The sequence below is a fragment of the Nicotiana tomentosiformis genome, chromosome 12 (assembly GCF_000390325.3).
Source record: "Nicotiana tomentosiformis chromosome 12, ASM39032v3, whole genome shotgun sequence".
NCBI lineage: Eukaryota > Viridiplantae > Streptophyta > Magnoliopsida > Solanales > Solanaceae > Nicotiana > Nicotiana tomentosiformis.
In genome coordinates, this window is record NC_090823.1 from 63,092,941 (window position 1) to 63,118,742 (window position 25,802).

The 25,802-nt window shown below is 36.4% G+C and overlaps 1 protein-coding gene across 5 annotated transcripts; it reads right to left on the reverse strand.

The window, feature by feature from the left end:
• Nucleotides 1–114: 114 nt before the first annotated feature.
• Nucleotides 115–19,013, reverse strand: LOC104088328 (uncharacterized). Of its 5 annotated transcripts, none has more exons than XR_011412784.1 (7): nt 18,816–19,013; nt 16,410–16,480; nt 2,161–2,228; nt 768–1,881; nt 452–655; nt 277–369; nt 115–175 (listed from the first exon to the last, which is right to left on the reverse strand). XR_011412784.1 is itself a non-coding variant. In XM_070191862.1 (6 exons), exons 2-3 carry the CDS (start codon nt 16,415–16,417, stop codon nt 1,080–1,082), a joined length of 810 nt encoding a protein of 269 aa, XP_070047963.1. In that variant the 5' UTR covers nt 16,418–16,480; nt 18,816–19,009; the 3' UTR covers nt 115–175; nt 277–369; nt 452–655; nt 768–1,079. The 5 variants fall into 5 exon arrangements, 2 of the variants coding, with proteins under 2 accessions (XP_070047963.1, XP_070047964.1); XR_011412785.1 differs by having other exon boundaries at nt 16,410–16,483; XR_011412786.1 differs by lacking the exons at nt 16,410–16,480; nt 18,816–19,013 and adding an exon at nt 13,888–13,902.
• Between the last annotated feature and the right edge of the window lie 6,789 nt (nt 19,014–25,802).

Below are 25,802 nucleotides of genomic sequence, written 5' to 3' on the forward strand. Positions count from 1 at the left end.
TCAAAAAATAAGAATTATTCTTTCAATTAAATTCCGAATCATCTGAAAACCAATCTCGACCACACACGCAAGTCATAATACACATTACGAAATTTTTTGAGACCTTAATCCACCGAACGGAGTGCTACTTCCCAAAACGATCGGTCGGGTCGTTATAATTCTCTTTTGTTGCGCGCTACAAATTACATCAAAGAAAATAAAGAAAAACATCACTGTCTTCCGACAAAGTACAGAAAGAAATGAAAGTCAGATTACAAAGTGTCAACTAAATATTACCAGTGCCACACGCACTCTTGCAAAATTAATAGGTCCCATTCGATGCCTCCACTTTTATTTTTTCCTGTTTTCAGAATTTAATTGGCAGATAGCCTAACAAAAAAAGAAATATATTAATTAATAAATCAAAAAGAGAAAAAGATATACTGCAACAATAGGTAGAAAATGTAGTTACTTGGACATCTTCATCATCCCAATACTCAATCAATTGACGGAATTGAACTTCAGGTATCTCATTGGAACGATTTTGTAGCATTTCTTCAATATTAGCATTTTTATTAAAATATTTCTTCTTAATATTTCTCGTGCGTCGCTTCCAAGCATCACAAAGACCAGTCATTACCCACTTCTCTCCTTCAGCTGGAATTAAGAACTTGGACTATGCAAAAACAATATATATATATATATATATATATATATATATATATATATATATATACTTAGTAGGAAAAATACAAAAAATATACAATTAAAAAATTAATTATTCTTACATTGACATATTCCCACATTCATTGCTTAATATCCTTTGACACAGCATGCCAACTAGTATGCACCAAGGGGATAAATCTAGGATTCCTTACAATTGTTCCTAAGAAGTTGGTCAAATCATACACTCTCTTGTCAGTTGGTCCCACTACTTGTCCTTTATCAAATTTCACCTCCTATCTTTCTTCAAAACTTCTTGCATGAATATTCTTACATATTGTTTGCCCTCGAACTCTTTTCTTCTCTATGTCCCTAGATTGATATAACAAGTAAGACATAAGAAAAAAAAATTAAAATATGTAAAATAGTTATAAGGTTTAAGACATACCACCTGCAGCACAATCGATATTCATATCCTCATCTCTAATAAATTCATCGCCACCAACTTCATCTTGTGCAGCAAAATTATCCAATTTTATTTTACGCTCATCAATAATAAGGGAGGACATAAATCTGGCTTCATTTACTGGGTGATTATCAAGACGTTTTTCACCACCTACGTATATCCTATATTTTTTTAGAAATTGATTAACACTCGTCGGTGGTAGGACTGAGTTTGTCTTTACCTTTTTGCAATTTTGTATCTCCTGAATATCAAGTTGTTTCTTTCCTTCACCTTGTATTCTTCTAATCAAATGTGAAGTCTTACGATCTGCCTTTGAAGATGATTGGAGCACGGATGTATGTACAGGTAATTTACACATTCCTTGCTTTTGAATGGGCTCCTCCAATTGAATTAACATTTGTTTAATTTGTCCTTTACTTGCAATATTACGTGAAGTGTTCAGTTCCTCCCTTGAAGACGATTGGATTGATTTGTACACCGGTAATCTACTCCTTCCTAACTTTTGAATTGACTCATTGGATTGAGTTAATCTCGGTCTACTTTGTCCTTCTGATGTTGCAGGCATATAATTCTTTCTTTTAACTCCATGTAATGCCTGCTTTATAGCAGCTTTATCGTTGCGATCACTTTCAAACTTTTCTCTCTTAATATGAAAATATTTGGCTAGTTTGGAACTTGATTGGTATTGGAAATCAAAATCTATATTCTTCATTGGACTTTGAGCTTTGTTTGGATTTGATATCTTTTTCTTTAGAGCCGCTGCTTGATTCATCCTACATACAAAAAGAGAAATATTTTAGCCCAACAACTAGTAAGAATAAATAACACTTTGCATAAATTATTATGGATATGCTATAGAAAGTAAAAAATGATAATATTTGAATTACAGAATCACTTCTAATTTATATGTAGTCAATCAGAGAAAATTACCCATGTGACCATAGAACATCACAAGGAAGAAGAATGACTTCATCTCCGAGCACTAGGAAAGCAAAGATAAAAGAGAAAGAAGATGCCAGAGCCTATACAAATAAGCAAAGTTATAGAGATACCTGTTCAGTATCTCTTGGTTCCTCAAAATTTGTTAGTCCACAATCTTCTTTAGTTGCATATGCACCACCTGGTAATAATAAAAAATAAATATGTATATACTTTAAAACTTGCTTCAATACACAAGGTACTAGGATGATACAAATTCAGAACCATAATTTCTACTTATTCACATTCACTTCTCTATCTATTTAGTTCAAAACTAGAGGACGAAGCCTCATTCCATATATGATGCAATATGATTCATCAAATAAATTGGGGCAAACTTAATAATAATCCAAATGCTTCAAAAATGAAGAGCAAACTTAATATAAAAAATAACATATATTAACAAGACAAAGTCAAAGAATAACCAATTAAGTACTTTCTACTAGTACCAAAAGGGACACTCTGAAAATATATAAGCAGAAAATATATGTGCACATAGAAGAAACCACCAGCAAGAAAATATTCAATATTCTTGACTAAATAGACAATATCAATTTGAATCTAAAGCAACAGTTTTTAATGTGTCTCTAGCTATTAATCAAAAAATAGCTAAGCTATTTTCTAGAATTAGAATAAAACTTATTATGTGTCTTCAAAATTAAATTCTTCATCTGATTCAAATTCAAGTTGTTGTGCTAGAAATCCTTTTGGAGGCACATCAAGAATGGTTGCTGGAACATCACTCCTTACTAAGACAACTTCACCATTATCCTCCGGTATAGATGGTCCCACCAAATATTCAGATGGCTCATTTTCATAACAATGTGGGGCATCAGATTCAAGTTCGTCACTTATGCTAAATAAGTCTCTCGGGAAAGTCTTCATGACATAATATATATCTTGATCATATGGATCTTACACATAGAAGAAATGGTGTGCTTGAGATGCTAGGATAAAAGGCTCGTCCTGATAACATTTCTTGTTGAAGTAGACATAAGTAAGGCCATAAATATCTTCTTCAACCTCATACCAGTCGCACTTAAATAAGACAACCTTAAAATGACCATAATAGTCTAACTCAACTATATCAACTATTCTACCATAATAAGTTAAATTTGCATCAACCGGATTTTTATCTTTTGAGCTTGCAAAGCTTGTTGTTAGGGCGACTAATGTAACACCGCTATTTTATATTTTACGCCTTGCATCACGCTGCCTCATATGGAATCTATATCCATTAATGAGATACTCAGAATATCTTTTAGCAATTGAATTTGGTCCAATGGATAATTTTTTAGAAAATCGGTCACATCCTCTTGCAAAGCACGAGTTTCAAACCATTGAGAAAAGTTTTGACTATGATTCTTGGCCTTTCTCTATTTAGATCCTCGTCTCTGATTATATAACGACCCGATCAATCATTTTAAGTATTTGCACTTCGCTCGATAGTTTAAAGACTTGAGTAGCTTCATATAATATATTATGACTTGTGTGAATTGTCAGTTTTAGTTTTCAGGTATTTCGAAATTAGTTTGGAAGAATGAATTTCATATTTGAAGCTTTAAGTTGGAAGAGTTGACCAAATTTGAATTTTGAATATTTGACCCTGGATTAGAGTTTTGATAGTTTCATTAGGTCCGGATGATAATTTTGGACTCTGGAGTATACCCAAATTTGTATTTAGATTTTTTTACAAGGTTTCGGCGCTAATTGGCGAAAGTTAAAAACTTAAAGGTTTGAAAAGTTCATAAGTTTGACTGGTAGTTGACTTTGATGAAATCGGATTTGGATTGTGGTTCTGGGAATTGGAGTAGCTTCGTTTTATCATATGAGACTTGTGTGGAAAATTTAATTTCATTCCAAGTTGATTTGATAAGGTTCGGCACGAGTTTTAGAAGTTGAAAGATTCAAAATTCATTAAGTTTGATTTGAGGTGCGATTCGTAGTTTTGATGTTATTATGCGTGATTTGAGGCCTCTAGTAAGTCCGTGTTATGTTATGGGACTTGTTGGTATGTTCGTACAGGGTCTCGAGGGACACGGATGAGTTTCGGATAGGTTTGGGTTGTGTTGCGCTCGTTTTTTTATGTTTCGACGTCGTTTCCACAAGCATAAATGGTACCCCATTAAGCAAATGAGCTCCAATTTCTGTTTTGGTTAAAGCGTTAGATCCGTATCATAATTCTAGAACCATAGAAACTTGAACCATTAAGTTTCGACATCGTATGAGGAATTGATGGTCATTTTACTAAGAATTAGGTTGTTAGATTTTTTTCAGATTAATTACGAAATTACCATTGAATTCGTATTTAAAAATCTGCACTATTTCTAAATATTGAAACCAACATATCTTCTTCATTATAAGGTCAAATAGAGTGATTCAAAAGCCTAACTTGATTGGAATTTCACAAGAAATTCATTGGAGGCATCAAAATCGAGTTTCAGCATCGTTTGTCATAAGAAACGAGGTAGAACAACTGGGCAAAAGCATATAATATCGAGGATTTGTTTATTTGGTCATATTTTGAGTTGGGGAGCTCGGATTTGGGAGATTTTGGAGGCGATTTTCACCAAATGGATTGGGGTAAGTGTTCTATACTCGATTTTAGTTATATTTCATAAATGCATCTTTGTTTTTGGTATTATTTCCAAGTAAATTTTTTTTGGGGGGGGGGGGGGGGAGGGAGGGGTTGTCTAAAATTTCATAAAGTAAACTTTTGAGTTTTGAACATCGATTCGGAGTCAGATTTGAGTGAAACTAGTATAGTTGGACTCGTAATTCAATGAGTTGTCAAATTTTTTAAGTTTCGTCGAATTTCGAGGTGCGGGCCTGGATTTTACTTTTTTATTGACTTTGGACTTTTGATTAAAGATTCAACCTTTATCGATTGAGTTTGTTTCCTTTGGCATTATTTGATATTTTTAAGTTGCTTTTGGCTAGTTTTGAGTTATCTGGAGGTCAGTATACGCGGGATGGCATTTCTAGAGTATTGTTTGGCTTGCTCGATATTGGATTTGGCTTGTTCGAGGTAAGTAATACTTCTAAACTTGGTGCTGAGGGTATGAACCCCTGAATATATGTGATATATGTTTAATGTTGAGGTGACGCACATGCTAGGTGACGAGCGTGTAGGCGTGCACCGTGTGAATTATGACTCGGTTGTTTCTATGGTATTGTGTAGTTACCTAATCTTGTTTTATCCATGAGATTTTTATGTGTTAGAGTAATTGAGTTGTGATCCATGTTAGAAATCATGTTTAGGCTATATGCTAATTCTGTTGGGACCCACTGAGGTCATATTTGATGTGGAGTTATTTTCTTAAATTACAATTACATACTTAGTCATACTCATTCATTTGCATATCATATCTCAGTCTCTGTTGCTATTTATTGATACATCATATCATCATTTTTGGGCTGATTTTCATGACATTGTTAGCCCGAGAGACGGGAGAGATTGATGACTGAGTGAGGGCGATGGCTTATTTTTGAGTGATATTTATGGGATCGGGTTGCACACCACAGTAGGCTTTATTAATTCATGCCATTATTGGCTTATTATAACGCTTGGGCTGGATCTGCCCCTCCGAAGTCTGCACACCCACAGTGAGCGCAGGTACCTACTAAGTGTGAGTGCCGAGAGCGAGTGCCGAATGATTGGGAGGACTGAGTGACTATGAGGACTGAGTGACTGAGAGGACTGAGTGAATTGATACTTTGAGAGTATGCATATGATTTTATCTCTGAGTTATTTCTTGTACCACTTTTATTATATTGTTATGAGTTATTGTTGGCTATTGGTATTGGACTCTGACCTTTGTCCCAGCTCTTCACTACTTTCAATCTAAGGTTAGGTTTGTTATGTATTGAGTACATGGGGTCGGTTGTACTCATACTACACTTCTGCACCTTGCGTGCAGATTTTGGATGCTGATGTTGCTGTGTATGGCAGGAGCTGGCATTGAAGATGTACCTGCGTTCCATTCATAGCTGCCTCTTATTCTTGGTAGCTTTAGAAATGTTAATCTGTCATGTGTATTTCAAACAGATGATGTATTTATTTTATACCAGCTTTGTATACTCTAAATCTTAGAAGCTCATGATTTGTACTACCAGTCCTTGGTAACTCTTTGCACAGAAGTTCAGTTATATTAACTTTATTCCTCTTAGTAAATCTCATTGGTATTGGATTTTTGTTTAAATTGGCTTACCTAGCGAGTTGAGTTAAGTTTCCATCATGACTTGTTGGATTTTGGGTCGTGACGAGTTGATAACAGAGCTATAGGTTCATAGGTTCTACGAGTCATGAGCAAGTGTCTAGTAGAATCTTACGGATCGGTATGGTGACGTCCATACCTATCTTCGAGAGGCTACTGGGCATTTAGGATAAACTTCCCATCTTTCTTTCTTTATCGTGCGGCATTGATTCAGCTTAAAGCATATCGCTTTGAATTCCTTCCACTCACTCGTATAAGTACGTGAGCGCTTGGTATCAAATGTGCATCAAGGGGTTGTGATTCCATGGATGAGGTGCGAGATGTGTTTTCTGTGTGCTAATGATCAGCCAGTCTGGAGGACTTGAGGCCGGATTTTGACTGTAGCTTGAGCATTTTGATTTCGGTTGTGTGAGCACGTGCTTTTGGACTTATATGTCAAGTAGTGACCCTATGAGTAGAGTTATGGCTCGATGAGTGGTTGGATGGCTATATGATGAGTAAGATGTGACTGCAGGATGTGTTCAGATGGTTTGAATGTGACGAGAAGAGTTTGCTTGAGATGTAAAAAAGTCTATCGGGTGCTTGATTTCTGTCTTGACATGACATACAGTCTCGGGTTATGAGTGTGTTGAAGGATCTTTCATGTTGTTTAATTATGGAACGAATTAGGTTCTCATGACTTGTTGATGAGTTAAGACACAGGAAGATTAAGTGATTGCGTAATAGTTGTGACTGTGAAAGGGTATAAAGATATGTCAGTTTGAGGCTAAGCAGGTGGATTATAACCTGCGGGGTAATCTACGGATGTGTGATCCTTATGATGTTGTGCGGAGGGTTTCTTTTCTACCAGTGGGTTATAGGTATTGCGATTTGAGTTTGGATGGGTTGAGAAAGCTGACATGATGTCACGACCCAAAAATCAACATGTCGTGATGGCGCCTATCATGGTACTAGGTAAGTCGACTACTCAGACATTTCCAACACTATTAACCTTTGAAATATACTAAAATAGTTTGAATAAATAAAAATCTCATAAAACAGGATAAAATATCATAACTCAATACATAAGTCTTCCCAAAATCGAGGTGTCACTGAGTACATGAGCATCTACATAATGACATAGTCCGGTACACTGTCTAAAAGGTAGAACTGAATGAATAACTGAAAGATAAGGGAGGAGAGTCAAGGTCTGCGGACACCAAGTAGCTACCTCGATGATCTCTGAATGTCTGAACTCTGTGAATTAGCAACTGCCGTGACCGAAAACACCTGGATCTGTACACGTGGTGTAGGGTGTAACGTGAGTACAACCGACTCAATAAGTAACAAATCTAACCTTTGGACTGAAAGTAGTGACGAGTTTGAGTAATACAGTCCATATGCAGTATTAACAGTACGAAAAATTACAACAAATATGACAGTGATATCTCAGAAATTTATAATCTACAAGTAAAGGTGCAAGAATTTAGACATGTATTTAGGTTTTGCAATAAAATTCAACACAGAACATGACAGATCCAGCCCAAAGAGCAAATAAATCAGGGCAGATCCAACCCAAAAGTAAATAACTGCTAGCATTGCACCCACTGTGGATGTGTAGACTCCGGAAGGGTCGATCCAGCCCAAGCGCTATAATAAGCCAAATCCTGGCATGAATCAATAAAGCCTCCTGCGGCGTGCATCCCGATCCCATGAATATCACTCATAATAGAACCTCAGTCTCACTCAGTCATTAATCTCTCCAGTCTCTCGGGCTCACGAGAATCATGATAATCAGCCTAAACAATGATGATATGATGTATCAAATAAAGAACTACAGAGGCTGAGATATATTATGTAAATAATAGTTGTGACTGAGTATAATTTGACAAATTAAGCAAATAATTCAACATGTAACACGACCTCTGTGGGTCCCAACAGTACCAACACGGAGCCTAAGCTGGATTTCTAACATGACTGGCAGCTCAATTGCTCTAACACATGGTGAAAATATGGGTAATAGAAAGATTATTCAAATATACAGTTCCACGGAATCGACCAACTCACAATTCTTACGGTGGACGCCCATACGCCCGTCACCTAGCATGTGTGTCACCTCCACAACAATCACATAACACGTAATTCGGAGTTTCATACCCTCAGAACCAAGTTTAAAAGTGTTCTTTAACTCAAATTGTGCAAATCCCTACTCTAACAAGACCTTGCCTCGCGAAACGTCCTTTGATTGCCTCAAATCTAGCCACAAACAGTTTGATACAATCAACACAAGCTAAAGGAATCAATTCCATAAGAAAATACCAAGTTCTTAATCAAAAATCAAAAAGTCAACTGAAAAGTCAACCCCCGAGCCCACGTCTCGAAATCCGATAAAAGTCACAAAATCCGAACACCCATTCAACCACGAGTCCACCTATACCAAAATTACTCAAATCCGATACCAAAATCTCGATCAAATTCCCAAAATTCGGCCTAAGGACTTTCCTCTATTTTTTTCCAATTTTCAACCCAAATCACTAATTAAATGATGAAATCAAAGATATAAATATGGAATTTAATCAAAACTAAGTAATAATCACTTACCCCAATCACTCCCTTGAAAATCTCTCCAAGAATCGCCTCTAACCGAGTTCCCAAAATCAAATTTGTGATATGAACTTAAACCCTCGTTTTTGAAATATTTAAAGTCTGCCCAGATATCCTTAATCGCGATCGTGGAAACACCTACGCGATCGTGAAGCACAAATTCCACTGCCCCCATAACTTCCTCTATGCGATCACATACACACTCACGCGAACGTGAAGCATAGGCTTCCCAGGCCTACGCAATCGCGGATTGACACACGCGTTCGCATAGAACAATGCGCATGGCCAACTCTTGCCTCATTTCCTCTTTGCGAACGTGGCTTAGCCCACATGTTCGCGATGCACTGATTCCCCAGCCTACGCGATCGCATACCAGAACTAGCGATCGCATTGAACAAAATACCACAGTTGCTCCAATTAGCCTACGCGATCGCGGACCTTCCCACGCGATCGCATATAAGGAAACCATATCAGTGCATCAAAAAATTTCAGCAATTCTCCAAGTCCAAAAATTGATCTGTTAACCATACGAAACTCACCCGAGGACCCCGAAACCTCAACCAAATATACCAACAAGTCCTGAAACATGATACGAACTTAGGAGAGCCTTCAAATCACATCAAACAACGCTAAAACTATTAATTGCACTTCGATTCAAGCCTAATGAACTTTTGATCTTCTAACCTCTACATTTGATGCCGAAACCTACCAAATCACGTCCGATTGACCTCAAATTTTGCACACAAGTCACAAATGACACAACGGACCTACTCCAACTCTCGGAACCATAATTCAAGCCCGGTAACCATAAAGTCAACTCTCGGTCAAACTTCTAAATTTTCAAAGGTTCTAATTTTTTAACTTTCGCCATTTCAAATCTAATTCAACTACGGACCTCCAAATCACTATCTGGATATGCTCCTAAGTCCAAAATTATCCAACGGAGCTAACAGAACCATCAAAACTCCATTCCAGAGTCGTTTATATATAAGTCAACATCCGATCAACCTTTTCAACTAAAGCTTCCAACCTTGAGACTAAGTGTCTCAACTCATTTCAAAACCTCCCCAGAACCGAACCAACTACCCTGGCAAGTCACATAGCAACTATTAAGCATAAAATGAGCAGTAAATAAGGGAACAAGGCTACAACACTTAAAACGACTGGTCGGGTCGTTACACCTGACCGACACGAGGATGAATGAGAGCTTAGCAGATGATTTGAGGTACTATATGGTTTGTGTTATAAGAGCTTATGAAGGATTTAATTGAATCTCACTGCGGTATTATGGCAGTAATAGAGTATAGGCATTGTGAGTTATCAAGTATTTTGATCCATGGCTTTGAGCTAGGTGGGAGAGTCTTCTATCGATGATTTGATTGCATGGTTACATATTGTATTGGTTTTGGTCTGAGGCATACTTGTGGATCGGTTATGGCTTGCAGAGGTTGGTTTTGAGGATGACTTGAGCAAAAAAATTTCTGGATGCATGATGTATTACACTTTATGGGTATATGGGAATCATGGAAGGATTGAGTTGTTATTGTGGAATATGTAGTGCGCATGGAGTAGGAATTTGCTCAGTTGCGTTAAGGAGGGGTTACTTCTTTGGGTGTTGTTGTGCTAATGGGGCACAGGCCGTTCAGCCCGTTTGGTCGGTGCAATTGAGAGTTGAGCAGAGTGGATGACTCTCGAGAAGGCTCTAATGGATTCAAGATTCATATGTAGCAATTGAGAATTTTGCGGATTTGTATATGGCTAGAATTTGAGATTTACATTGGATGGTGTCGAGACTCGTGGTATTTCTATATCATTATGGATTCTACATTTCAGTATTAGGAGGGTGAAGGAAACTGCTTTAGATTCATAGAAGGCCTCTTTAGAGTGGGTGTCTCAGTTGTGGTACTTTTAGGGTGCTTAAGAGGGAATGCGGTGGCGTATGGTCCTTAGGGCGGTGTGATTTTATGCTAGGATCTCGTGTGGTGAGTTTTGGTTAAGGATCGTGGTGTTCTGGCAAGGAGAAGTGTCACCGTGAGGGTAATTCGGAAGGAACTCGTAGAAATAGGATAGTTTGGTCGTAGGTTGGATCAGCCCGATAATGGATATGATCGGTTCTTTAGGTACTTATGATGTGGTGAGTCTCTGCAGGTGTTTTGTGGCAATGCTCTTGGGTTCTGGCAACCTGTGTGGCTTGGTTGAGTTAGAGGGATTCGGTTCTGATAGCTTGGTTATGTGCAAATGGATTCCTAAGTGTTCTCGATGACTTCTACCACGGTTCGAGATGGATATCTCCTACTGGCATGAGGAGCATGTTGCATATTGTGATTTTCTCCTAAATGAGATCAAATGGAAGGTTTCTGACTTACCGGGTATATATTCTGCTTGTAACTCAGAGTTGATTATGAGATTCTCGTACTTTTTATATGATGGCATGATAGATGTGGTGTGTTGTGTGGGATTGAGATTTGCATGTGCAAGGTCACTGTTTAGTTTTGAAGGGAAGGTCATAAATTCTTATACAGCATGGACGGTCTTCGATGTTTAGATGAATGCTATAACTACTTGATATTGCCTGAGAAGGATGCGCATTGTGTTTTGACTTACGGAGGCTTCATTGGTATTGCGGTACTCGCCTGATTGATAGACTACTAATGTTCAGATTTTTCTATGTGGCATGGAAGAATTATAGAAGTATTTCTCGTGGGGATGATTATGTATGATAGATGTGTAAGTCATTCGAGTGGCGGGTTGTGTTGCGCTCGTTTTTTATGTTTCGACGTCGATTCTTCAAGCATAAATGGTACCCCATTAAGCAAATGTGCTCCAATTTCTGTTTTGGTTGAAGCATTAGATTCGTATCATAATTTTGTAACCGCAGCTGGAATCATCAAGTTTCAACATCGTATGAAGAATTTATGGTCATTTTACTAAGAATTAGGTTGCTAGATTTTTTTCAAATTAATTACGACATTGTCACTGAATTCGCATTTAAAAATCTGCACTATTTTCAAATATTGAAACCAACATATCTCCTTCATTATAAAGTCAAAATGAGTGATTCAAAAGCCTAACTTGACTGGAATTTTACAAGGAATCTAATGGAGGCATCAAAAGTGAGTTTTGAAATCGTTTGATATAAGAAACGAAACAGAACAGTTGGGCAAAAGCATATAATATCGAGGGTTTGTTCATTTGGTCATATTTTGAGTTGGAGAACTCGGATTTGGGAGATTTTGGAGGCGATTTTCACCAAATGGATTGGGTTAAGTGTTCTATTCTCGATTTTGGTTATATTTCATGAATCCATATTTGTTTTTGGCATTTCATTGATGATTTCAAAGTAAAGTTTGGGGGGGTTTGTCTAAAATTTCATAAAGTAAATTTTTAAGTTTTGAACATCGATTTGGAGTCGGATTTGAGTGAAATGAGTATAGTTGGACTCGTAATTAAATGGGTTGTCCTATTATGTGAGTTTCGTCGAATTTTGAGGTGCGAGCCCGGGTTTGACTTTTTGGTTGACTTTGGGCTTTTGGCTAGTTTTGAGCCGTTCGGTGGTTGGTATACGTGGGATGGCGTTTCTAGAATATTATTTGGCTTGCTCGGTATTGGAATTGGCTTGTTCGAGGTAAGTAACACTTCTAAACATGGTCATGAGGGTATAAACCCCTGAATATGCGTGATATGTGTTTGGTTTTGAAGTGACGCACATGCTAGGTAACGGGCGTGTGGGAGTGCACCGTGTGAATTATGACTTGGTTGTTTCTGTGGTACTTTGTAGTTACCTAATCTTGTTTTATCCATGAAATTTTTACGTGTTAGAGTAATTGAGCTGTGATCCATGTTAGAAATCATATTTAGGCTATATGCTTATTCTATTGGGACTCATTGAGGTCATATCTGATGTGGAGTTATTTGCTTAAATTGGAATTACATACTCAGTCATACTCATTCATTTGCATATCATATCTCAGTCTATGTTGCTATTTATTGATACATCATATCATCATTTTTGGGCTGATTTTCATGACATTGTGAGCCCGAGAGGCTGGAGAGATTGATGACTGAGTGAGGGCGAGGACCTATTTATGAGTGATATTTATGGGATCGGGCTGCACGCCGCAGCAGGCTTTATTGATTCATTCCATGATTGGCTTATTATAGCGCTTGGGCTGGATCTGCCCCTCCAAAGTCTGCACACCCACAGTGAGCGCAGGTACCTATTGAATGCGAGTGCCGAAAGTGAGTGCCGAGTGATTGGGAGGACTGAGTGACTGTGAGGACTGAGTGACTGTAAGGAGTGAGTGACTGGGAGGACTGAGTGAATTGATACTCTGAGAGTATACATATGATTTTATCTCTGAGTTATTTCTTGTACCACTTTTATTATATTATTATGAGCTATTGTTGGCTATTGGTGTTGGACTCTGACCTTTGTCCCAACTCGTCACTACTTTCAACCTAAGGTTAGGTTTGTTACTTATTGAGTACATGGGGTCAGTTGTACTCATATTACACTTCTGCACTTTGCATGCAGATTTTGGATGCTGATGTTGCTGCGTATGGCAGGAGCTGGCATTGAAGATCTGCCTGCGTTCTGGTCATAGCTGCCTCTTGTTCTTGGTAGCTTTAGAATTATTAATCTGTTCATGTATATTTCAATCAGATGATATATTTATTTCATACCAGCGTTGTAAACTTTAAATCTTAGAAGCTCATGATTTGTACTACCAGTCCTTGGGAACTCTTTGTACAGAAGTTCAGTTATATTAACTTTATTCCTCTCAGTGAATATCATTGGTATTGGATTTTTTGTTAAATTGGCTTACCTAACAGGTTGGGTTAGGTGCCATCACGACTAGTTGGATTTTGGGTCGTGATAGATTATTAACCTCAACCTCATGTTCTCTACACAGCAAGTACTTTTATTTGTATGTAAAATAATAAATAAAGTAATTTAATAACTATCTGCATAAAAGAAAACACTATAAGTAATAAAATTACCTAATATATTCTTGAACTTCATCACAATTGTTCAATAAGTATGCATGTGCCTGACTTAGTGATCTATCATCTAAAATAATTGGATCACTCTTTTTCGCACCTAAAGGACAACTGTGTTAGGGAACAAACTAAAAGCTTGTACACCTCCATGTAAGTATCTAAAGCATAAATGCAAATACTCTTCAACCAAATATGCCTCGGCAATAGATCCTTCTGGATAATTTCTGTTGCAAACATATGATTTTAATGTACACATATATCTTTCAGGAGGATACATCCATCGATTTTGAACTGGACCTCCTAATCTTACCTCATTCGCCAAATGAATAGGCAAATGAATCATTATATCAAAAAAGGTTGGAGGAAAAATTCTTTCCAATTGATTTGTTGTTTCTCTAATAATCTCTACTTCCAAGCAATCTAGCTCTTCCACTATGATAACCTTTTGAAATAAACGGCGAAAGAAAGAGCTTAGACGAATTAAAGGAATAGCAACATGATCATGAAGTATGCTTTTAACTGGTATTGGCAACAAGTAATGTAACATGAAGTGGTCATCATGGGTTTTATAACCGAATAATTTTCTTTCATCTAGTTGCACATACCTAGATATGTTGGAAGCACTTGCCAGATCATAACGAGCATTTGCATGATCCTTTGTCTTGCCAGGAATATCCAACAGAGTTCCAATTACGTTATCAACTATGTTTTTTTCTATATGCATTACGTCAAGATTGTGACGTAATGAGTTGTGCTGCCAATAAGGTAATTAAAAAAAAATGACCTTTTTTCCAAGGGCCATCATTTGTTCTCTTTCGCTTCTTCCCAAACACATTGTTAAAATTTCGTAAGCTATTAAGAACATCAGTTCCCTTTAACAAAGGTGGAGGAGGCCTAAATTCTGTTTTTCCATTGAAAGACCATTTATTAGATCTCCACGGATGATCCATAGGTAGAAAACGATGATCCATATAACATATTTTTTTTACTATGTTTAAGATAACGAGAATTAGTGTCATAATTACAACAAGGGCAAGCTAACTTTCCTTTTGTACTCCAACCGGATAACATAGCATATGCAGGAAAGTCACTGATTATCCACAAAAGAGCTGCTCGCATTTGATAGGTTTGATCTCTTGAAGCATCATATGTTTCTATCCCGGACTCCCACTCACGGGAATTGTCTTGATCGTCGGATATCAACACATTTAACTCTTCTATCAATGGTTGTAAATAAATGTCAATATCATTTCTAGGTGATTGCGGCCCGGGTATAAGCAAAGAAAGCATACAATATTCTGGCTTCAGGCTCTTTTAAGGAGGCGAATTATACACCATTAAGATAACTGGCCACATGGTATGAGATATGCTCATGGTTCGAAATGGATTGAACCCATCACTTGCCAAGCCAAGTCTCAAATTGCGAGAATCTCTTGCGAAATCTGGATGCAAGCTATCAAAGTCTTTCCATGCTTGGCCATCAGCGGGATGCTTTAACTTTCCATCTTTAGAACGCTCTTCGCCATGCCAGCTCAATGTATTTGTTGTCTTTGAGCACATAAATAGCCTTTTGAGTCTAGGAATTAATGGAAAGTGTCTCAAAGTTTTTGCTGGAATGCGATAAGCTTTTTTCGAAGCCTTAAGCTCGTTATCTATTTCATCAATATCTACTTTAGGATATTTAATATATCGAGAAGCTCCACAGACATGACAATATTCATCATCTTTATGGTCATTCCTAAATAGCATGCAATCATTGGGACATGCATCAATTTTTTCATAATCAAGACCGATATCCTTTACTATAGATTTGGCTTTATTGTAGGATATAGGAATATTAAACTCAGGCATCGCCTCTTTTAATAACTCTACAAGAGAAGTGAATGACGCATTACTCCATCCATGTAGATACTTCAAAAAATATAGACGAATTGTGAAAGATAATTTAGAGAATCCTTTACCACCAGAATATAGTTCTTGGCTTGCCTCGTCAACTAAATTATAGAATTTATTTGCATCTTCGTTTGGACCTTCATACACTCCTTCAGCATGTGCGACATCTCTAAATTGATCATTCAACAACCCATCAATGTCATCATAGGAGTTAACATTGTCATCCATGTCACAATCAACATTCATCAAAATTTTTCATTCCCCGTGATTAATCCATCTTGTATAACCTTGAACAAATCCATAACATATTAGATGACCATACACTACATTCCTTCGAGTCCAACGAATATTACAACACTTTGCACACGGGCATTGAATTTCTTCGCCTTGAGGATCTCCATAAGAGCAAGAAAAATCTAACAAAGATTGAACACCCTTGATATACTCTTTGCTATACCTTGGTAAATTCATCCATTCCTTGGATGGAACATTTGAATTCCTAAAAGTTAAATTTATTAGATCTTCAAATATATAATAATTTAAGCATTAACTATATTGTAAAAATAAATCCTAAACATTAAGAGTAAATCTGGAAAATTATGTGTTATAAAACAATAAGACTTTCTTACCTAGTCATGACACTTAAGCTAAGCCAAACCCAACTTCAAGTCTACCACAAATCTTCCCGAGCGTGACTAATCTTCTTGGATAAAAAAGTAAAATTAGTAGGATCCACAAAATAAAGGCAGAAAGTAATCAAGGCGAAGAAATTCAATGCCCGTTCGTACATTGGCAAGTACACTGACGTTGGCAAAATAATTCTGCGCACCAAAAATGCGCAGGATCCACAAAATAAAGACAGAAAATAATTCTGCGCACCAAAAAATGGCATGTGCACATTGGCAAGTATACTGACGTTCGTACAAATAATAAATAATTAAAAGAAGTTAAGATATAAAAATCTAACTAGCTATTTCTGATTTCTTCAACTCTTAAGAAGAAACTCCAGAACTAGTCATATTTTGAAATTAGTAAAAGGTAACTTTGATACCCAGAAATTAAATAAAATAATTACTTTGTTTCAACATAAGAATATGAAATTAGAAGGAAAAAAAGTTAAATACTTGAATACAAACAATGACTATACAAATTTACCCAGAAATTATACAAAAATAAAGATTATCTTTTTCAACCCCATTTATCAGAAACTAGAAAAACTAAAAACGATTAGCAGACGATACAAAGATACCCAAAAATATATGAACAAAATTTGAGGCAATAGGAGTCCAACGGTAGATTAAAGCTTGACGACAACTACAAGGAAGACTCACAAGCTACAAATACATTCATTTGGGGACCTAATGCAAAGGAATATACAGCTTGGTGCATAAAGTGCTAGATGCACATAATGAAATTTTAGATTCTTATCCATTGAAAGTAATTTGGAGAACAAAGCTCCACCAAAAGTGACATAATTTTAGATGCACGAGTTTTTCAATTTGACATAATCTAGTTGCCAAGTTAACCCAACAATGGCTTGTTTAGCAACAGAATTAAGTCTTTTCACTCCTTAAAATGTTCGCAAAATATTAGAAAAATAATTTTTTGGGTGAAGATGTGGCTTGGTTGTTCAAGACATCAGGCATCATTAACAAATAAGTTTTAGTTCTTCTTCTTTCCCACCCTATAACAATCAAATTTTCTCCCCAACCACTTCATACAACTTTAGTTTTAAGATCTTGAGCAAACGAGTACAAACATTAGTAGCAATGCTGACTTGTAATAAATCATGTATAGTCATCTAAAGTTTTCATCTGATATAGATCTCAAACTCTCTTTGCCGTCCAACACACATACTGGACCTTTCCACCCAATTTACAGCCAGCCCCTACTATGACTTCCCTCGGACCTACCACACTTTGTTTCCGTGCATTTTTTTTCCCTATGAACTCAATTTAGACTATACAAGCACACCCAATTTGTCATTTTAGACTATATATTCTAACAGTTTGCCACATTACATTTTGACAGAACAATTTGTAACCATAAATAACTACAATCTTTGAACTCTTGGACTCAAAAAATAATCATAAAAATTTTAGCTCATTTGCACAATCAAATTGCCCAGAAGGTCAATCACTAAGTAAAACCCCCAAATATGAAGTCTCACCACAGAGATTAACGAGCAAGCTAGAAAATTACTTCAACCATGCTTTTGGTTAAAGTAACTCCATATCAGTTTCACAAAATTCTCACACACTAATTCAGGTAAAAACGTAAAACAAAGTGGTTGTACAACTGAAATTAGGTCAAAATAACCACCAAATTCAGAAGCACTTTCAAAATATTTTGAAATCACAAACTCAAGCTAAATAACGCCCTGCTTGTCAAACTTTTCAACATAGTTTGATCGAATGCAACTCTCAGTAAACGTATACATTGCAAAAATCGATTAAAGCTTTGACACCCAAAATAAAATAAAAAATAACTTATTTTCAACTCAAGAATATGAAATTAAGATAAAATTGAAAATTCTTATAGCCAAAAATTAAACAAAAAAATCACTTATGTAAGCCCAATAATCAGAAATTGAAAAAGAGTAAAACTTTGAGTATAAAATAAAGACTATACAAAGCCCAGTAATTATGCAAACAAAAAAAAAATTACTTCTATCAACCTCGTCGATAAGAAGCTAGACAAACTGAAGCGTTAAGTATAAGATCGAAGACTATACAAAAATATCAAAAATTAAAAAACAAAATTACTTTTTTCAGCCCAAGAATCTAAAATTAGTAAAAAAAATTAAAAACTTTAATACCCAAGAATTAAACAAAACAAAATTACTTCTTTTTAGCCCAAGAATCTAAAATTAGAAAAAAACAAAGATTGTACCAAGATACCCAGATATTGTACACAATAAAATATTATTTTTTCATCCCCATTAGTAAGAAACTAGAAAAATTGAATCTTAAAGTATAAGAACAAAACTAAAAATTGGAAAAAACGGAAAAGTTTTGACCAAAAGAAATATTTACCAATAGAGAAAGGGATGGAGATCTGCTATGGGTGAGAGTAATCTGGAAGACACATGCAGCAATGAATGGCAAGCAATGAATTAGGTTAAGGAAGGCACTGAAGGTGAAGCGGCATAGAGAGAAAAGAATTGGGGAAAGTTTTCCCACTAGTATTCTTTGGACGATGATTTCATTGTCTTGTATTGGGGGGAAATATTTTCATTAATTGTAATATTTGGGGGGAAATTTTGAGGGAAATTTTATATAAGAAATTTTTAGACTACGCTTATAAAGAGTTACAATTAGTATAACAATATAATAACTCTTCAAAAACGTTGTATTATAATTAACGGAAAAGGGTCAAAAATAATCCAAACGTATTGAAAATAACTAAAGAATGCATCCGTTAACCTTTTGGTCTAAAATTATTCTCAATGTTTTTTTTTTGGGTTCAAACATGCCCCTATAACTAACGGACCAGACCTAGTCAATTTTGACACTTTAAAATAACCATGTGGCACGTCATAAGTTTGCCACGTGTATTTCTCTACATTAAAATTAAATCCACCTATTTTTAAACTCACCCGCTTTGACCCTCTACCCATATATTAACTCTCGACCCGGACGAGTAAACCCCCGATATTTCTTCATTTGGGCTGGCTGATTCATTTGGGACATAGCAGTGAGTTGACAGATGAAGCTAGAGACACTGTTATGGCGGAAAAATTTGGGAAAACTTGAGCAGCAAATTAATTTATGACAATCATTGATAATGAAGCTGGTACAATTACCACTCCACGAAATCAAGGGATTTGTTTTTTTTTTTTTTTCTTAAAGGGATGGTTGTTATACATCGTTTAAATCAAGGGATTGAACTGAATGTTACCAAACATTTCATAAATCTTTAACACAAATGGACATGCACGTCTTTGCAAATTGCGACTCGAATTTCTATCTCCAAAACTATGTTGATGAGCACTGCCATGAAATCCTTCATTGCTTATGTTGTCACGTTGATAATCATGATATCCTCTAGCATTGATATGTCTATTTGAACATCTTCTAGCTCTTCGTACCATTCTTCTAGTACTTCACCAAAATCATTTGTCATTTTCCCTTTCCTCTGACTGATTCCATGGTAGTCAAATATCTTTCAATTAACTCCACTACTCAGGGTTAAAATGAAATAGGGGTCGGGGGTTTATTCATATGGGTCAGAGATTAATAGATGGATAGAAGGTGGTTTGGGCTTTAGAAAATGGGTGGGTTTAATTTTAATATAGAGAAATACACGTGGCAAGCTTATAATGTGCCATGTGGATATTTAAAGTGTCAACAATACCTAGTTTGGTCAGTTAGTTAAAGGGCTTGTTTGAGCCAAAAGAAAACATTGAGGGTTTTTTTTAGACCAAAAGGTTAACGGAAGGCATTTATGAGCCATTTTCAATACGTTAAAGGTAGTATTGGTCCTTTTCCATATAATTAATAAGCGTTGCCAGATAATTTGTGTATTGGCAACACTTAAAAAGTATGGTCTTTATATTTTAAGAACACGCTTTTTAAGGATGGCCTTAAAAATCGTGGCCGAAAACTCTAATCAAAGGCCACGAACACTTTTCAAGTGTGATCTATAATCAGTGTGGCTGTAGGCCTAAAATGCTGTAGTGTGGTCACTTGAGGCAAAGAATAAGAGTAGCAGCTATCACGAGTGGATCCACGTAGAATCAAGTGGGTTCAACTGAACCCGCTTTATCGCAAAATTATGCTATTTATACGTGTAAACTATACCTGAAGAGTATATGTAATTAAAAATTAACCCACTTCAAACGTTGTCGACCTTCAGTTCAGCGATAAAGTAGAGTCATCATTTTACGGGAGAGGACTCGGGTTCGTCCACGGTCTGCGCACGCTCTTTCATGCTTTTTTAACTTTTTGACGTCTAAGGGGGTGAACACATTAGTACAGTAAACAATTCATGAGCAAGGAGTACTGCATTTGTTGTCTTGTTTACCTTCTGACAACAGCGCTTCATTTCTTTAATCTTTAGTATTAAATTAGCTAAATGTAATAATATATTAAAATTGCTAGCTCTATCCTTTTAAATTTATTATTCGTAACATATTAAAATTGTTTTTAATTGCTGTAATAATTTGCTTTATAGTATTATGGAGTATTATTTATTGTTTGTAGATAATAACTTAAAAAGTTACTGTACTTGTATGTGCAGATTTGTGTATTTAGTGTTTGCTTTATTTATTTTAACACTTTTGTACATTATAAATGTTGTGTTTTTTTCCTTTTTCGTGATTACGTGAAGGAAATTTTATGACGTTCTTGAAAAATTATGTTGTTTTGTCTAACCATTTTTTTTGGGGGGGGAGGAAAAAAAAAACACTATCTCAAACTACAATTTTTCCAGGAGCATTATCAAAAGAGAGAGTAACATACAAATTCACTTCCTTGTATGCTGTAATTTTTGTTATCGACTATTATTGAAATAATGTTACCGAACTTAATTGACCCACTTGAACAAAATTCTAGGTCCGCAGCCAGCCATCTATTCTTAATGACAGTTTTGTCATGTTGAAGTTTTATCCAATTACTATAACTTATCGATGTGGTATAAAATTATGTCAGGATTGCTGTATAAAATTATACATGTATTAGTTATCTGAAATTAAAATGGTGTATAAACATATTATAAAACAATACAAATCTATGTACAGGGATTATTTATCCTATGGCTTGTAACCAAAAGACCCTTAAGAGTATTTACATGACCAATCAATATATGACATTAGGCGTTTTATATTTTTCGAAAAAGGTTCATATTTGTTCTTTACTTCTAAAAATTATTTGTATTTACATTTCGTTTGAGTACCGAAATGTATATATTCCTACCATTATACTTTTAAACAAAATTATCCGAGCCCACTACTAAAAGGGGCACGTGGAGGGCCTATATACATTGTAAAACACCAATTTCCCCAAGGGAAAAGAGCCAAACATACCACTCTAATTCGGATATTGTCTATATTTAACCTCCGTTATATTATCCGACTAAATTTACTTCTACCGTTATACTATCCAGCCAAATTTACCCCTACTATCAGAAAACTTATAAAAATTACCCCTTCATCTGTTAAGTAATCCGAAATCTCTCAATTTTCTTTTATTTAAATCACCTGTTGTTCTTCCTGCTCCACTATTTTCAGAAATTACTATTGATGTGAATGCTAAAGGTACTATACAAATTATTCATAGAAATTTTTAATTACCATTGCACCCACTTCTCTTCTTGTTCTTGTGATAATGGGATTGGAACTAGTTTAAAATTCTACTTATTTTTCAATTATATACACACCGTAAAATTTAATGGGTTAATTTATTGTGTATTATATGTAGTTGATGTGATGACCCGATAGGTCATTTATAGTTTTACCATTCATTTTTGTGTTTCAAAACCTCGAATAGCTCCGATTAGTCTTTCTCGATTTGTGTGCACAACCCGTGTCCTTTTTCCGGAAAGTTCCTATGAGAAAATTGACAAATATGTGAAGTTGTGCCTTAAAATTCATTTGAGTTGACTATGGTCAACGTTTTGTGTAAACGAACCTGGATCAGTATTTTGATGGTCCCGGTGGGACCGTATCGTGATTTGAAACTTGGGCGTATGCACGGAATCGAATTCGGAAGTCTCTAGCTTGATCTAACATAATTTGTTGAAAACTAGAAGTTAAAAGGTTTAAAGAATTTCTAAATTTGACCATATATTGACTTTATTACTACCGGGTTCGGATTTTTATTACGGAACTTGGTATAGGTTCGTTTAAGTATTTATAACTTGTCTGCAAAATTTGGTGCAAAACGAAATTGATTTGACGTGATTCGGACGTCTGATTGAAAAATTGAAAGTTCTTAAGTTTTCTTTAAAAATTTCATTTGTTTGGGTATCCGATTCGTGGTTCAAATATTATTTTGATATTTTGATCGCACGAGCAAGTTCGTATGATGTTATTACACTTGTGTGCATGTTTGGTTTGGAGCCCGAGGGGCTCGGGTAAGTTTCGGATAGGCTACGAATGTTTTTGAACTTAGATATTGCTGGTTTTTGGAAGTATGTTGTCATCTGGTATGTTCTTCTTCGCGATCACGCTTGATTTGAGGGAATTAGGAACCCTTGAGCTATGTGCTATGTGAATCACATGTGTAGCAGCGTATATGCGAGGTGCTGAGTGTATATACGCCGTCAAAATACCTGTTTCCATGCTTTCCCGCATTTCATTAATTGTTTTATTCCATGTCTTAACTGTTACATGCTTTAATTATTTCATATGCCTTAACTGGCTACTTGTCAATTATTTCTCTCATACTAAAATGTTCGTTTCTCCCATGCTTTCATGATTAATTGCTACTTGCCTTAATTGTCTTGCTTGTACACTTTATTTGCCATATATTTGACTTGTCTTGTTGCTCTATATTAATTATAGCATTCCTTGATTTGGTACGAGGTTCTTTTACGGTTTGTTTTTATATTCTTTAATTGTAGAGATTCTTGTGCTTTAGAGTTGTTGAATTGCTTACATTTATTGATTTTATTTATGGATCGGGTTGCACGCCGCAACGGGTGAAATAAGGAAGGATTGACATTGATATGGTGGGATCGGGTTGCTCGCCGCAACGGATTTTACATGTGATTTTGATATGGTGAAATAAGGGAGGATTGTGATATTGACTCTGATTATATGGTGGGATCGGGTTACACGTCGCAACGGATTTTACATGTTATTTTTTATATTGATATGGTGAAATAAGGGAGGATTATGTTTGTACGGTTGCGCGCTGCAACGGATTGTGTGTTTGGTATTCATTGTGCATTATGTTAGCTTTCAGTGTTTTTGTGCGAGATTCAGAGGACTAATATTTTCGATTTTACGGATTTCGAGGATTGAGTTTATTTTCATAAGTTAAATGCCTTACGTTTCCTACGTTTCTTTCCTGTTATTATTATTATATTGCATACAGGTTATTATGAGTGACCCGCCTTAGCCTCATCACTGCTTCGTCGAGGTTAGGCTTGGCACTTACAGAGTACATAGGGTCGATTGTACTCATACTACACTCTGTACTTCTTGTGCAGATTTTGGAGTCGGTCCTAGCGGCGGTCAGTAGATTGCTCGGATTGATTGCCGGGTCGGAGACTCGAGGTACAGTTGTACGGCGTTCGCAGCCCTGAAGTCCCCCATCTACCTTATCCGAGTTGTTTATTTCATTTCAGTCAGTTTTACTTTCATTTAGACCATTATTTATATTATTCTAGTCGCTCGTGCACTTGTGGCACCAGTTCTGGAATTGTATTTAAATATCGCGATTATATGATTTTTCTCACTCTATTTCTGTTTATTTAGTTCTTGACTATTATTTAATTTGAATTGTTAAAAATGGCTAGAAATTGTTCTAACGTTGGCTTGCCTAACAAGTAAAATTACTCTCTATCACGGTCCTGGGGGTGGGAATTCCGGGTCGTGATAAGTTAGTATCAGAGCACTAGGTTACCTAGGTCTCACGAGTCATGAGCAAGCTTAGTAGAGTCTGGAGGATCGTTAAGGAGACGTCTGTACTTATCTTCCAGAGGCTATGAAGTTTAGGAAAAGTTTCACTTTGTTCTTTCTCTATCATGCGATTTTATTCTATCATTGATGATTGAACAATTCTATTCTTGTTCTCTCGCAGATGGAGAGAACACGCACTACATCTACAGCCGGACAAGAGCCGGAGCCCCCTGTGGCAGCTACTACCAGGGGCAGAGGTCGAGGCCAAGGCCGAGCTAGGGTCCGAGGTTGAGGTAGAGCTCAGCCTAAAACTCGAGCAGCAGCACCCACAGTGGAGCCTCAGATTGATCACGATGAGGAGGTTACGGCTCAAACTGTACTTTGTTGACTGTTAATTGGCTTACCTAGTGGGTTGGGTTAAGTGCCATCACGACTAGTAAATTTTGGGTTGTGACAAGTTGGTATCAGAGCTCTAGGTTCATAGGTTCTACGAGTCATGAGTAAATGTCTACTAGAGTCTTGCGGATCGGTATGATAAAGTCCTTACCTATCTTCGAGAGACTACATGGCATTTAGGATAAACTTCCCATCTTTCTTTCCTTATCGTGCGGCATTGATTTAGCTTGAAGCATATTTCTTTGAATTCTTTCCACTCACTCGTATGCGTATGTGAGCGCTCGATATTAGCTGTGCATCAACGGCTTGTGATTCTATGAATGAGGTGCGAGATGTATTTTCTGTGTTTTTGTGATGGGCCAGTCTGGGGGACTTGAGGCCAGGGTTGAACCGTAGCTTGGGCTAGGTAGTTTCAGTTGTGTAAACAAGTGCTTTTGGGCTTATATGTCTGGTAATATGCCCAGGAGATTTATGTCTCTGTGAGTAGTTGGGTAGCTATATGATGAATATGAGGTGACTCTAGGATGTGTTCAGATGGCTTTGATGTGACAAGAAGGGTTGCTTGGGATGTGAAAAGGACTATTGGATGCTTGATTTCTATCTTGATTTGTTGTACAGTCTCGAGTTATGATCGTGTTGAGGGATCTTTCATGTTGTCCGGTTATTGGATGAAGTAGATTCTTATGTCTTGTTGACGAGTTTAGACTCGGGAAGACTTAGTGATTGCATGATAGTTGTGGCCATGGAATGGCATAGTGAAAGGCCAATTTGAGGCTAAGTAGGTGGGTTATCTCTTGCAGGGTGGTCTAACGGATGTGTGATCTTTATGATATTTTGTGGAGAGTTACTTTATACCAGTGGGTTATATGTGTTGCAATTTGAATTTGGATCGGTTGAGAAAGTTGACTTGACTGTCACGACGATGAATGCAAACTTAGCAAATGATTTGAGGTATTTTATGGTTTGTGTTGCATGAGTTTATGAAGGATTTAGTTGAATCTTAGTGCAGGATTATGTCAGTAATAGAGTATGGGTATTGTGATTTATCGAATATTTTATT